General features: G+C 50.8%; 1 protein-coding gene across 2 annotated transcripts in view; it reads right to left on the reverse strand.

Moving 5' to 3' along the window:
• Positions 1-15456, reverse strand: part of trim55a (tripartite motif containing 55a) — a 194574-nt gene that overhangs the window by 24710 nt on the left and 154408 nt on the right. For both annotated transcript variants that reach the window (XM_072467652.1, XM_072467651.1), the window contains exon 8: positions 12299-12516. In XM_072467652.1, coding sequence (XP_072323753.1) covers positions 12299-12516 — 218 coding nt within the window. The remainder of the gene's footprint in view (positions 1-12298; positions 12517-15456) is intronic.

Below are 15456 nucleotides of genomic sequence, written 5' to 3' on the forward strand. Positions count from 1 at the left end.
CTGCACCCTACCCACCAAGGACAGCGGCAACGCGTTCCACCTCTTGAACTCCTCCTCCATTTGCTCCACCAGCCTTGTAAAGTTACGCCTATGCAGGGCCCCCCAGCTCCTGGCTACCTGGACCCCCAAATATCTGAAACTCCTCTCCGCCCTTTTTAGTGGGAGCTCGCCAATCCCCCTCTCCTGGTCCCCTAGCTGAACTACGAACAGCTCGCTCTTCCCCATATTGAGCTTGTACCCCGAAATATCCCCGAATTCCCTAAGGATCCTCATTACCTCTGGCATTCCCCCCACCGGGTCCGCCACATACAGCAGCAGGTCGTCCGCATAAAGCGACACCCTATGCTCCTCCCCACCCCGCACCAACCCCCTCCAGTTCCTCAACTCTCTCAGTGCCATAGCCAGGGGTTCAATCGCCAGTGCGAAGAGCAGGGGGACAGGGGACACCCCTGTCTCGTCCCTCGGTGCAACCGAAAGTACTCGGACCTCCTCCTATTTGTGGCCACACTCGCCATCGGGACCCCATACAACAGCCTAACCCACCTGACAAACCCCTCCCCAAACCCAAACCTCTTCAGCACCTCCCACAGGCCACAGGTACCCCCACTCTACCCTATCGAAGGCTTTCTCAGCGTCCATCGCCACCACTATCTCCGCCTCCCCCTCCCTCGCTGGCATCATGATAACGTTCAAAAGCCTCCGCACATTCGCGTTCAACTGTCTCCCCTTCACAAACCCCGTCTGGTCTTCATGGATGATCTGCGGCACACAATCCTCAATCCTCGTGGCTAAGACCTTCGCCAGCACCTTGGCATCTACATTCAGCAAGGAAATCGGTCTGTAAGACCCACATTGCAGGGGATCCTTGTCCCGCTTCAGGATCAAAGAGATCAGTGCCCGGGACATCGTCGGGGTTAAAGCCCCCCCCTCCCTCGCCTCATTAAAGGTCCTAACTAACAGCGGGCCCAACAGGTCCATATTTTTTATAGAACTCGACCGGGAAACCGTCCGGCCCCGGTGCCTTCCCCGCCTGCATGCTTCCTATCCCTTTGATCAGCTCCTCCAGCCCAATCGGGGCCCCCAGTCCCGCCACCAGTCCCTCTTCCACCTTTGGAAACCTCAATTGGTCCATGAAACGACCCTTCCCTCCCTCCTCCCGTGGGGGCTCGGATCGGTACAATTCCTCGTAGAAGTCCCTGAAGACCCCATTGATGCCCACCCCACTCCGCACCACGCTCCCTCCCCTGTCCTTAACTCACCCGATCTCCCTAGCTGTGTCCCGCTCCCGAAGCTGATGCGCCAGCATCCGGCTTGCCTTTTCCCCATACTCGTAGACCGCCCCCTGGGCCTTCCTCCACTGCACCTCCGCCTTCCTGGTGGTCACCAGGTCGAATTCGGCCTGGAGGCTGGGCCTCTTCCTCAACAATCCTTCCTCAGGCTCTTCCACATACCTCCTGTCTACCCTCACCATCTCCCCCACCAGCCTCTCCCTCTGCCCCCGCTCCCTCCACTCCTTGTGGGCCCTAATGGAGATCAGCTCTTCCCTCACCACCGCCTTCAGTGCCTCCCATACCATCCCCACTCGGACCTCCCCGTTGTCGTTGGTCTCCAAGTACCTCTCTATACTTCCTCGGACCCGCTCGCTCACCTTCTCGTCCACCAACAGCCCCACCTCCAAGCGCCACAGCGGGCGCTGGTCCCTCTCCTCCCCCATCTCCAAGTCCACCCAATGCGGGGCGTGGTCCGAAATGGCCATTGCTGAATACTCGGTATCCTCTACTCTCGCTATCAGCGCCCTACTCAAAATGAAAAAGTCGATTCGGGAATAAGCCTTATGGACATGTGCGAAGAATGAAAATTCCCTAGCCCCCGGCCTTGCAAATCTCCAAGGGTCCACCCCTCCCATTTGGTCCATAAATCCCCTCAACACTCTAGCCGCCGCCGGCTTCCTACCCGTCCTAGACCTGGAGCGATCCAGTGCCGGATCCAACACCGTGTTAAAGTCCCCCCCCATTATCAGGCCCCCCCACGTCCAAGTCTAGGATCTGACCCAACATACGCCGCATAAAACCCGCATCGTCCCAGTTCGGAGCATACACATTGACCAGTACCACCCTCTCTCCCTGCATCTTATCACTTACCATTATGTACCTACCGCCATTATCTGCCACAATGCTCGACATCTCGAATGACACCTTCTTTCCCACCAAGATCGCCACCCCTCGATTTTTGGCATCTAGCCCCGAGTGAAACACCTGACCTACCCACCCTTTCCTCAGTCTTACCTGGTCTGCCACCTTCAGGTATGTCTCCTGGAGCATAACCACATCTGCCTTGAGCCCCTTCAGGTGCGCGAACACGCAGGCCCGCTTAACCGGCCCATTCAGTCACCTTACATTCCAGGTTATCAGCCGGATCAGGGGGCTACCCGCCCCCGTCCCCCGCCGACTAGCCATGACCCCTCCTCGGCCAGCCACGCGTCTGCCCCCCACACCCGGCCCGTTCCCCACAGCGGCATACCCCGTCTCGACCCACCCCACTCGCTCCAGCTCCTCCTTGACCTTAGCAGCAGCAACTCGATTCCCCCCCCCCCACTCCCCCCCCCCCCCCCCCCACTCCCCCCCCCCCCCCCATCCTAGCTGGTTTACTCCCCCCATTGCACTTCCGCAAGTCAGCTGACTCCTGCTGACCCCCGCCACTCCCACCTCCCCTTCGACTCCTCCCATTGTGTGGCACACCCTCCTCTCCCGCTCCCCATCCACAGGCTCTCCCCCTCCCCCCTCCGTTCTAAGCGTGGGAAACAATCCTCGCTTCCGTGCCCCGGCCCCGCCCCCCCCAGCCTTTGGCGTGGGAAAAAAGCCCACGCTCTCCACCTACCAGGCCCCGCCACCAACCAAAACAGTGCCCAACCCGCCACATCCACCCTCCCCAACCCGAAAGAGAAAAACACAGAGAAAAAGAAACGCAAAACAATGCAAAGGCCCCCCCCCCCACCCCGCCGAACCAAAAATAGGCATAACATATCCACCGCAGTCCCCAATCGCCCATCCCGACCCTCAGTCTGTGACCAGCTTCTCGGCCTGAACAAAGGCCCACGCCTCCTCCGTTGACTCAAAATAATGGTGCCGGTCCTTGTAGGTGACCCACAGTCGCGCCGGCAGCAACATGCCAAACTTCACCCCCTTCCTGTGCAGCACCGCCTTCGCTCGATTATACCCGGCCCTCCTCTTCGCCACCTCCGCACTCCAGTCCTGGTACATCCGAACCTCCGCGTTCTCCCACCTGCTGCTCCTCTCCTTCTTGGCCCATCTGAGCACACACTCCCGATCGACGAACCGATGGAACCGCACCAGCACTGCCCACGGAGGCCCGTTAGCCTTGGGCCTCCTCGCCAACACTCTACGGGCCCCTTCCAGCTCCAGGGGTCCTTGGAAGGACCCCGCTCCCATCAGCGAGTTCCACATGGTGACCACATAGGCCCCCACGTCCGGCCCCTCCAGCCCCTCCGGGAGGCCCAGAATCCGCAGATTCTTCCGCCTCGACCGATTCTCCATCTCCTCGAACCGCTCCTGCCATTTCTTGTGGAGCGCCTCGTGCGCCTCCACCTTTACCGCCAGGCCTAAGATCTCGTCCTCATTGTCAGAGATCTTTTGTCGAGCCTCTCGGATCGCCACCCCCTGGGCCGTCTGTGTCTCCAGCAGCTTATCAATAGAAGCCTTCATCGGTTCTAGCAGGTTCGTTTTAATCTCTCTGAGGCAGCGCTGGATACCCTCCTGTTGCTCCTCCGCCCACTGCCTCCACGCTGCCTGGTCTCCGCCCGCCGCCATTTTGTCCTTCTTCCCTCCCTTCTTCAGGTCCACCACCACCTCTTTTGTCGCCCCACTCCTAGTTAAAGCCATATACTGAAGGGGAGCTATTATTAACTACTTCCCACACCGGGAAAAGTCGAAAAAGTGCCCTTGGGGGCCCTGAAAAGGCCCAAAAGTCCGTTTTTGCGGGAGCCGCCGAATGTGCGACTTAGCTCCGCATAGCCGCAACTGGAGATCCGAAACTGATAAATTATTATTGGGTGCGAACATTTCAATGGTGAGGAAACGGGTGGTGGAGGAGATGCTAGTTTGGGGGTGGATGGAGGTGGCATTGTGTAGGGGACGTGTTTGAGGGCATTGTTGTTGGCACCTCTTCCGTTCTCGCTGGTCAGGTACTCTGTGAGCCCGGTGTGGTTTCAGCATTGCGGGTGCAGAGCCACTGCAGGCAGCATTTCGGGCTGGAGAACATGCTGTTGTGGGCACCAATATGTGACAATCATAGGTATGTGCCGGCAGGGCTGGATGCGAAGTTCTGGTGGTGGCTGCAGGTGAGGATGGAGTACTTTAGGGACTTGTTCATAGGGGGCACATGTGCGGGACTGGAGGAGTTGGAGGAATTTTATGAGTTGCCCAAAAGGGAAAGGCTTTAGGTACCTGCAGGTGAGAGATTTGTGAGGCGAGGCGCTGTCTTTCCCGGAGCTGCCGCCTCGGTGTTGCAGGACAAGTTGTTGTCGGAGGATGGTATAGGGGAGGGTATCAGATATCTATAAAGATTTGATGGAGAGGGAGTTCACCCTGGTAGAGGAGATTAAGCACAAGTAAGTGAGGAGCTGAGTGGGGAGGTGCGGGCTGGGACCTGGGTAGAGGCCTTGCAGGGTGAATGCTTCCTCGTCGTGTGCGAGGTTGAGCCTCATCCAGTTTAAGATGGTGCATCGGACTCACATGACAGTGGCGAGGATGAGCCGGTTCTTTGCGGGGGTGGAGGATAAGTGTGGGTGGTGTGCGGGGGGGCCTGTGAATCATGTTCACATGTTTTGGGCATGTCCAAAACTGAGGGGGTTCAGGCAGGGGTTCTCGGATGTTATGTCCGAGGTTCTGGGTGTGGGGGTGGCCCAGAGTCTGGAAGTGGCGATATTCGAGGTGTCAGAAGATCCAGCAGTCTAGGTGGAGGGAGAGGTCCATGATCTGGCCTTTGCCTCCCTGATAGCCGGGAGACGGATTTTATTGTGTTGGCGGGATACAGAGCCACCGAAGGCGGGAGTATGGGTGAGTAACCTGGCAGAATTCCTGCAGCTGGAGAAGGTCAAGTTCGCTTTGCGAGTGTTGGCAGAGGGGTCACCTGTAGGTGGAAACGGTTCATTGATTCCTTCAAGGAGGATGGAGGATTGAGGGGGCCGCAAGGGGGAGGGGAGCTAAGGGGATAAAATTGGGAAGGTGGGTTGTGGTAGGTGTTGGTATTGGGGGGGCGGGGATTTATGGTTGTTTGTTCAAGTGGATGTTTGGTCTTCCGGTATATTTGTGCATATTTGTAAAAAGCCTTGAATAAAAATATATATTTAAAAACAATGGAAGGCAGAGGGGCAAGGAGGTGGGTGAAGAAACAAACAATGGAAGGCAGAGGGAAGACCGAGGGGGGCGGGGGGAGCTGAACCCTGACAAGACTGTCACGAACAAGGGGGTACCACATCGTTCACTGGAAGGGTGCATGAAGCCTCACAGCTGATGGGTTCGGGGTGGGGGGGGCACAGTTGAATCGAGGAACAGATGTCTTCTTGAGGCTGCTAGCCAGTTCCTCTGGGTTGCTGACGTCCTGCTCCATCTGGTGAAGACAGGTGGGCTGGAGAGAGTGAGGTGAGTGTTGCACTGGTGTTTAAATATGGTGCTGGGACCTTCAAACCTGTCAACTGGCATTAAGCTTTCAGCTCCCTCCCTTCTTGAACAGACGGGTTATATTTGATACTTTCCAGTCTGATGGAACCTTTCCAGAATCTAATCAATTTGGAAAATTGACACCAATGCATTTACCATCTCATTAGCCACTGTTTTAAAGACCCTGCGAGGAAGCCCATCAGGACCCAGAGACTGGTCAGCCGCAGTTCCATTGGTTTGCTCAGTACTGCTTCCCTAGTGATTGTAACTTCGCCAAGTTCCTCTCCCCCCCCCTCCACCTCCCGATTCACAGCTATTACTGGAATGTTTCTTGTGTCCTCTATAATGAAGTCAGAAGCCAAACTTTTGTTCATTTCACCCACCGTTTCCTGATTATCTAAAATTAACTCCCCATTCACTTTACTTATTCTGTTCCTGTTTGTATAACTATAGAAATTGTTGCTATCCGTTTCTACATTTCTAGCTAGCTTCCTCTCGTACTCTAATTTCTTTCTCCTGATAAACCTTTGTCATTCTCTCTCATTCTTTATATTCTGACCAATCATCTGACCACTCATCCATGCTTTTTCCTTAAGTTTGATGTTTTTCTTAACTTCTTTAGCTAACCATGTATGATTAACCCTTCAGAATGTTTCATTATAGAAGAAATATACTTATTTTGAGTATTCTGAAATATCGCCTTAAATGTCTGTCACTGCTTCTCTATTGATCTATCCCCGAGCCTAGTATCCCAGCTCACTTCACGTAGCTCAGCTTTCAAGCCCACATAGTTGCTCTTATTTAAGTTTAAAATACTAGTCTTAGACCCTCTCTTCTCCCTTTCAAACTGTATGTGAACTTCAATCGTATTGTGGTCGCTGCTGCCGAGATGTGCCTTTGCTCTGAGGTTATTAATTACTCCTGTCACAGTACATAATATCAAGTCTAATATAAACTGCTCTTTGGTTGGTTCCAGAACATGCTGTTCTAAGAAAACATTCTATGAACGCCTCATGCAAGCTGCAACTGCCAATCTGATTTTTTCAGTTTATATATCAATTAAAGTCACCCATGATTATTGCCGTCCCTTTGTCACAAATGACCAATATTTCTTCTTGTGTATTTTGTCCTACATGGTGGTTACAGTTAAGGGGCTAATAGACCACTCCTCTAGTGACTTTTGCCCCCTACTATTCCTCATTGCCATCCAAACCGATTCCCCATCCTGATCTTCTGAATCAGGATCATCCCAACTATTGCACCAATACTATCCTTGATCAACAATGCTATCCGTCCACCTTTACCTAACTTCCTGTTCTTCTTGAATACCATAAGCGGGATTCTCTGATTCCCGGCGCCGATTTTGTAATTGGCGATCGGGCGGAGAATTCCTTTTTACGACGGAATTGGGGGCGCCTGTTTTACGCAGGTTTTGCAGGCTCCGCTCCTTCTGAAATGGTGTCATCACAGCACACGACGCATGCCATTGGGACGGCCTCAGGACTTCACCTGAAAGCCTGCCTCTGATGCTCAGCCCCCGATGGGCCACGTTCATGGTGGCGCGGGGGACGTGTGGTCCCAGCCGTGCAGGAACTCGGCATGGTGGCTACAGACAGTGTCCAACGCCGCCACAGTCGGGTGGGAGCCGTGCTGCTGGCTGGTGAGGCTTCGGCGAGGGCTGAGGGACTGGTGGGGGGGTGGCCAGGGGGTTGCGAGAGGGTGTAAAGGAGGGCGTTATATGGCAGGTCATCGTCGCGCGCATGCGCGGCCACGGACCCGGCAATTCTCCGGCCATTTATTTTGTGGAGGAATGCCGTTTTACGTGGTGCGGAGCTCCTCACCGGTTGCAGCATCGGTGAGGGGGCGCTGCCGATTTTTTTTCCACGTAAAACGCCATGGATACTTAGCCTCAGAATCGGAGAATCCGACCCCATATATCCGTCAATATTCAGGATCCAATCCTTGTCATCTTGCAGTCACGTCTCCATACGGCTATCAGACCATATTTATTTATTTCAATGAGCGCAATCAATTAGTTTACTTTATTATGAATGCTACGCACATTCAGATGCAGAGCCATTAGCTTTGTCTTTTTGCTATCTTTATAACATGCAGCGTGCGATCGAATGGCCATGCTGTGGCTGAAAAGCAGCGAGCCGTGACGCAACGTGGCCAATAGAAGTCGGGAGATCCCGCTCTCGGGATCTACGTGGCTTGCAACACTGAGCGAGATCTAATGCGATCTCGCGAGACGCTGCAATGTAAATCCCGCCCATTGTGGGCAATATCACTTTTTAGTAAATCTGCATATTAAGGTGAGACGAGCTTAATGTGCAGATTCCTGAGTTACCCGAGGCATGGGAGCAATCTCCTTCGCCTCAGAGACTTCGGGTGAGTGCCGTTCAGTATTGATTTCCAGTAATGGGGAACACGGAATGGCACTCGTGGAGGTGTCCCTGGCACTGCCAAGATGCCTGGGTGGGAATGTCAGCTGGCATGGGTGCTACCAGGGTGTCAGTTTGGCATTGCCAGTGTGCCAAGCTGGCATTTTCTGTGTGGTGGCGATTGGACCGGAGGTGCCATGCGTGGGTGTTAGGAGATTGTGGGGGTGTGCCATGGACCCGCCCATAGTGCATTGGGGTTTGGGGGAGAGCCGAGGGTCGCATCGGGGGCGTTGGAGATCGGGATGCCATTTTGTTCGCCATACTGAGGAGTTCTGGCACGCGGAATGCCTCAGTGCTCAAAACGGTTCTATGTGCGGGCTTGGCATCAAAACTGATTCTCCGTCCAATCGCCTTTGCCGATTTCGGCACCAGCCGACGGAGAATCCCGCCCAGTGTCTTTTCACCTTTGATCCCTTGTCTCCGCTATTTTGTTTAAAACCCTCTCTATTTCCCTAGTTATGCGGTTCGCAAGAACACTAGTCCAAGCTCTGTCCCCTGCTAACACTACATTTCCTTTTTCTTCCTCCAAGGTGCCTGGGTGGCAATGTCAGCTGGCATGGGCACTACCAGGGTGCCAGTTTGGCACTGCCAATGTGCCAAGCTGTCATTTTCTGTGTGGTGGCGTTTGGAGCGGAGGTGCCATGCGTGGGTGTTGTGAGATTGTGGGGATTCCAGCCAACCTGGAATGTAGGGTTTCTCACTTTTCCCATTCAATGGATTTGCTCCTTGAGTCATCTGCAACGGTAACTCCACTCCATCTGAGCCCTCTGAAGACAATTGTCATCCAAATGCCACAGACCTGCAGAACCTCTTTAGATGCAACAGTCTTGATGGTACAGATTCTGCAGAGATTCCTTTATCTTTCTCCTATAATAAATCTCATCAAATAGTCTGGTTGGCTCTGACAAAACTGAGGCATTGCTATAGACTTGTTCAATCTGCAACCTCTGCCCTAACCCTGTCGTGGAAGATCAAGGCTCAGCTATTAAAAAAGATCCCATCATTTACAGATATTTCCATGTGTACATCGACTAACATGACATCCTTCATATCACTTCATCAAAAGTTTGCCAAAAACACCTCTAATGCAACCATAATTTTAACCAAAACCCACCTTTTTCCCCTTTGTGGTATGTTATGATATATTGGCCGGGATTCTCTGACCGCCCCCCCCCTTCCCCCCGGCCGCGTCAGAGAATCGCCGGGGGGGGAGGTGCGAATCCCGCCCTGTCACCCCGACGCCGGCTGCCCTATTCTCTGGCGCCGTTTGTCGGGGGCCAGCGGGATTCCCGCCACGCCGGTCGGGGGCCGTTGACAGCGGCCCCCCGGCGATTCTCCGGGCCCCGGTGCGCCAAGTGGCCGTCCAGTTTCGGCCAGTCCCGCCGGCGTGAATTACTCACCTCACACATGGCGGGACCTGGCAGGTAAGTGTGCGGGAGCAGTCCTGGGGGGTTGCGGGGGTATCCGACCTCGGGGGGCGGGGCCCCACGGTGGCCTGGGCCATGATCGGGGCCTACTGATCCTGCGGGCGGGCTGTTTCCGTGGGAGCCTTCTTTCCTTCGCGCCAGGCCCTGAGGGCCAGCGCAGAGAAGAGAACCCCCGCGCATGTGCGGAAATACAGCGGCCGATCTGCGCATGCATAGAAACACGCCGGCCGGTCCGCGCATGCGCGAGATCTCGCCGGCCACTCCGTGTATGCGCGGACTCGCGACGGCCCTTCGGCGCTGGTTGGAGCGTCGACAACCACTCCGGCATCACTAGCCCCCTGAAAACTTGGAGAATTCCTCACTTTCGGAGGCTGTTGACGCCGGAATGGTTGGCGCCGGTTTTCCCGCCGACTTAGTCCCCAGAAGGGAGAATCCTGCCCATTACCTTTTAAACTTAGCCTAGTGCTTTGATTGGTTACTACCCAAGTACTAATCTGACAAATTTCATGAGGGTTTTCTTTGGATTGAGGTTGGCCTTGCTAGATGGCAGCAACTTTTGGTGATGGATGCATGCTGAAACTCTAGTGTTGCTCTGAGGGCAGATGGCATCTGACATCTGACTTCCCTTTTTTCAACACTTTTGCCTTTCTACCTTTGTGAGTAAAGCATCTTATAATACGTCTGGGATGTGAATAGAGAACTCTTCAACACAGTAAGTGGAAGGTGGTTCTAAGAGGCAGACGGTACATTTTGGAAGATGTTGCTGATTTGTCTTGCCTTATTTGTTAAAGTTACTAAATTCCTTGTTGCATTGTGTAACATACATGGAATAATGAAGTTAGTACTTGCTGCCCTGGGTACCTCCTTCCACTGTATCAGATTTCTCCTTCAAACCCAAATTGGGCCTCTTTCCCCAGGTTTATTTGTCCCAAAAGCACTGATCAGTCTGAAAGGTTGAGAGCTCTGTGTCCTGCAACAAGCCTCTGAGACATATTTCAATCTTCCTTTCTCAAAAATTTACACCTTTAAGCTGCTTAAGTCCTACAGCAACTCCCATCCCATAGTGTTGAGCTCCCAAATGAAAATGAAAATGAAAATCGCTTATTGTCACAAGTAGGCTTCAAATGAAGTTACTGTGAAAAGCCCCTAGTCGCCACATTCCAGCGCCTGTTCGGGGAGGCTGGCATGGGAATTGAACCGTGCTGCTGGCCTGCCTTGGTCTACTTTCAAAGCCAGCGATTTAGCCCTGTGCTAAACAGCCCCTGTCAATAAACCCAATAATATTTAAATGAAACATGGAAAATTTGACAGGGTTGGCAAGGGGACAGTCAGGTGATCAGAAATACTATTCCATCATAGTGATCCCATCAGGGAGAAAAATCCAGAAGTTATGGGAAGTTATTCTACTTTGCAGAAAGAAGCTACAATGGCTGAGCCCAAATCTCTTCCAACATTCATGCATGTGTGCTTTCCACTGAGATCACTACAGTTATGAAGGCAGAATCTACCTAACCTTCCCCTCCTTAGCTGAGGGTCACTTGAGGGCCAGCTGTATTCCCCAATGTCTGTCCCATTTGAGATCAGCAGCTCAGCACCGATATGAGATTGCCCTGGGATAATTTGGGTTCATATTTAGTGGGTTTACCATTGAAATCATGGGATTTCTTATTGTGGTAAAACACAAATTATGAATATAGCATCTAGAAACTAATCGTCATTTACTCTGAATTGTCTTACAATTACTTTGTAAAAGTGAGATTGTTTCACATTTATAGCACACATTTAAATAATTATTAGCAGCCCAATTAAAGTACCAAGGCAAGTAATTGAAATACAAACATATAACTTGATTTTATATTGAATTATATTGAATTCCACACCACTGATCAAATTACACATATACTCCGGGCATGGAGGCAGGGAAGGGAAATTGGGACCAAGACCTTGTGCTCTATAAATGAACTGTTTATCCAACCAGTCAATGGGAGCGGAGCAGCAGGCTTGGGCTGATCCAGGGCAATAAACCCTTGAATGGAATAATCTGACAGAACTTGAGTTAGAACTTTCCCCACATTTCTCATCATGTGTTGCTAATTGTACAACATCACTGCTGTACACCTGTTTTTGCAATAAAACCTTAAATTGTGCACATGTTTTTGATTTGTGCATTCATTCTTAATTTGAAGCTTTGCCACACTGGGCTTGCTCCATGAACAAGGCTAAACTTAAGAAACACGTTCCAGAGGCTGGCTCTGCATGGCAACAAAAACACCTTGATCATACCATTAGTAGCATTCTAAGTCAAACATGCCAAGCTTATACAAGGTTTTTCCTAGACACATTAGCCCTTGTGCTTGGCATTCATTAGGTTGAAAATGTTGAGGTTTTTATTGAAGTTGCAATATCATTGAGCTTTGTAAATCATCATAGGAAGGGGAAACTTACATCCAAGTGGTTCCTAGCTTTATGAGGTAATCGTAGCTCTGAAATGCCAACCAAAATATTATAAGGATGAGGGATCAACAGGGTTTAGCTGACTGCATTTGTTTTCTCCTTGGTTATAGGCTATTCCTTTTTCCTCTGAGGAATCTTGATGTCAAGGAAAACTAATTTCATTGAAAACATTAATTAGCCAAAGAAAACATCCAGCTGTCCCTAAAAAAATATTCCAATGCAAATACACTGCAGTTTCTGGAAAGCTTTGATGTTTGTCACTAGTTGTTAACATCAATGCTTGAATAAGTATTACCTGCTGAACAGTCTCCGTTGGCAATGAATCATTTCCCTCTTCTGCTGCCAATGCAGCTGTGTTTGTGGGTATTGGACCTGCTGGATTTATGGATGGAGATGTAGCTCTGGCAGTATCTTCCTGTTGTTGAGACTGTTCCACTTCAGTGTGAATCTCTTCAGCTTTTTCTGCTTCCACTTCTTCCTCTTCTTCTTCCAGTTCCATTGTCTCCTCTTCAACTGTGGGTTTAAAGAACACACGCTGTCATGTAGACCTGATTTATTCTACTTTAGTGTTGTGCCAGTTTCAGCTGGCAGAACCAACAATGCAAAATTGTTGGCTCGCCCTGGCAGTGGCCGCAGCGAATCCTGTAATAGTGTTGCCGCCCGCCATCTGCATAAAACCCAGACGCTGGGAGCAGGTGGCACTAACGTAACACTCGGCAGAATATAAAAGCAGCTTGGAGCTGGGTAAACAATCAGCAATCCTGAGATTATGGTGGACAATTTACACTGTGTGCTATGCCCAGAAAAATTATGAACATGTTCTTTATAAGTGATTTATAATTTTGTTACCCACATCACAACAGAGGAATTTTGCCCGACAAGATATTGGGCCTAAACATCCAGGCCCTGGTAAGGGCACATTATCAGTGTAACTCTGAGATGCTGACAGTGGTTTGCAATCAACTGGAACACAGATCTACTGGGTTTACGTCCCTCACATCTTCCCTCCCAAAACACGTTTCGACGATAAACGTGTGGGGCAGAGACATTGCATCCATTAAGTCGATGGAGGATTTTGGGACCATGTCTGAGGGAGTTTCCAGGATGCACTGGGAATTCAGGCCAGCTCACCATCCATTTTAGTTCAGTGAGACCCATACCTGCGGACAGCAAGAGAATGCCAGGCCCATTGTACTGTCCTTAAATGAAAATGAAATGAAATGAAAATCGCTTATTGTCACAAGTAGGCTTCAAATGAAGTTACTGTGAAAAGCCCCTAGTCGCCACGTTCCAGCGCCTGTTCGGGGAGGCTGGTACGGGAATTGAACCGTGCTGCTGGCCTGCCTTGGTCTGCTTTAAAAGCCAGCAATTTAGCCCAGTGTGCTAAACCAGCCCAAATGTTCTGTAGTCCAATGATCCATCTTGAAAAAAATGTTAAAATTACTAGTGGAAGGGTTCCCAGAATTTTAAACAAATATTCATTTTCAGGTGATGATTGACATCTGACGAATTTGAAGCATTTTCTATTTTTATTTCTATTTTCTAGATTTGCCCTTTTTATCTCCCCGTGCATTATATTGACCTATATTGACCTGAACATGCCTCATTCTGCTCCATGTTCTTTCCTTATATTTTACCGGAAAATTCAACATTTCTTTGTCAACCAGAGGAATCTAGCTGTCCTCATACATGAAACACAAAATATTAGTAAGTACAGCAAATAATTAGGATGTCAAGTGGAATGTGGACCTTTATTACAAGAAGGTTACAAGATGTTGAGCAGACCACACCTGGAGAGCTGCATACAGTTTTGGTCTCCTTATCTAAGGAGGAATCTACTTGCAGTTGATGCAGTTCAGAGAAGGTTGATTCCTGCGATGAAGGGGTTGTCTTAGGAGGAAAAGTTATGCAAGTTGCCCTTATACTCATTGGAGTTTTTAAAAATGAGACGCAATCTTGTTGAAAAGTGTAAAAATTCTGAGGGGGTTTGACAAGTAGATGCTGAGAAGATGAGTTGGAATCTAGAACTAAGGAAACATGATTTCGGAATCGGGGATCAACCATTTAAGTTGGAGGTGGAGAGGTATTTCTTATTTCAGAGGGTTGTGTATCTTTGGAATTCTTTATCGCAGAGAACAATAGAGATGAGCTATTGAATATATTAAAAGCTGAGATAGCCAGATCTTTGAACTAATTGGAGTCAGGGGGCTGGATTCTCCGATTTTCAGGCTATGTCCTGATGCCATCGTGGGAATGGTGGCGTTTTACGACTGAAAATTTGGCGCAAAATGGCCACCGATCCTCCGTTTGGTGGGGGGCTAGCACGCAGGCAGTGTAGAGCACCCAGCTCTAGCTGCTGATACGGCTGGAGAATTGCCGGATCCGTGGCCATGCATGCGCACGGCGGTGGCTTTCAGCGGCTGTGCCGTGAAATATGGCGCCGGCCGCGTGGCGACCCGGCCTGCCAAATAGTGCCCCCCCTTTAGCCGGCTCACGACCCTTGGACCAACCACCAACAGTGCCCCCAACCCCTGCCAAAGTCCCCCCTGACTGCGGATTGGCTCTCCCCTGGCTGTGGCGGCGCTGGACTGAGTCCGCAGCCGCCACGCCGAGTTCCCGACAAGTAATAGCATGAGAGACCCATGCCGCGGGAATTCAGCTGGTTGGGGGCGGAGCGTTGGGGGGAGGGCCTCAGGCAACATCCTGAGGCCGTCGATATGGCGAGCGGTGTACTCCTGTAGTAGGGCGCTTTGGAGGGGCAGAGCATCGCGAAAGCAGCCCCGCCCCCGATTTCGGTGCGAACTTTGATTCTCCGGCCGATCGCCGATTGCAATTTTGATGTCGGCAGCCGGAGAATCCCGCCCAGGATCTATGGAGAACAGGCAAGAAAATAGAGTTGAAGCCAAGATCAAATCAGCCATGATCTTACTGAATGGCGGAGCCGGCATGAGGAGCCAAATGGCTTACTGCTGCTTTTATTTCTTAATGTTCTTATCAATGATTTATAATATGCCCATCTCCCCATATGTATGGATCAAATAACCACCAAATTATGGAAGGAAGAGTTGCTCAGTGAAGTAGTAATGTGTATTTTACATGAGAATTTTATTCTTGAAATTATTGGATCTTCATTTCTATAATGCATCGCATATTCTAAGGCAAATTAAAATTGATTGTTTGAATAAAAATCTAACTGAAAAATGTTCAATAACAATAGAGATAATGATCAACTTTTATAAATGTAGGGCAGCACGTTGGCGCAGTGGGTTAGATCTGCAGCCTCACGGCGCCGAGGTCCCAGGTTCGATCCCGGCTCTGGGTCACTGTCCGTGTGGAGTTTGCACATTCTCCCCGTGTTTCCGTGGGTTTCGCCCCTACAACCCAACGATGTGCAGGCTAGGTGGATTGGCCACGCTAAATTGCCCCTTTATTGAAAAAAATGAATTGGGTACT

This window comes from Scyliorhinus torazame, chromosome 11 (genome assembly GCF_047496885.1).
Source record: "Scyliorhinus torazame isolate Kashiwa2021f chromosome 11, sScyTor2.1, whole genome shotgun sequence".
Taxonomy (NCBI): domain Eukaryota; kingdom Metazoa; phylum Chordata; class Chondrichthyes; order Carcharhiniformes; family Scyliorhinidae; genus Scyliorhinus; species Scyliorhinus torazame.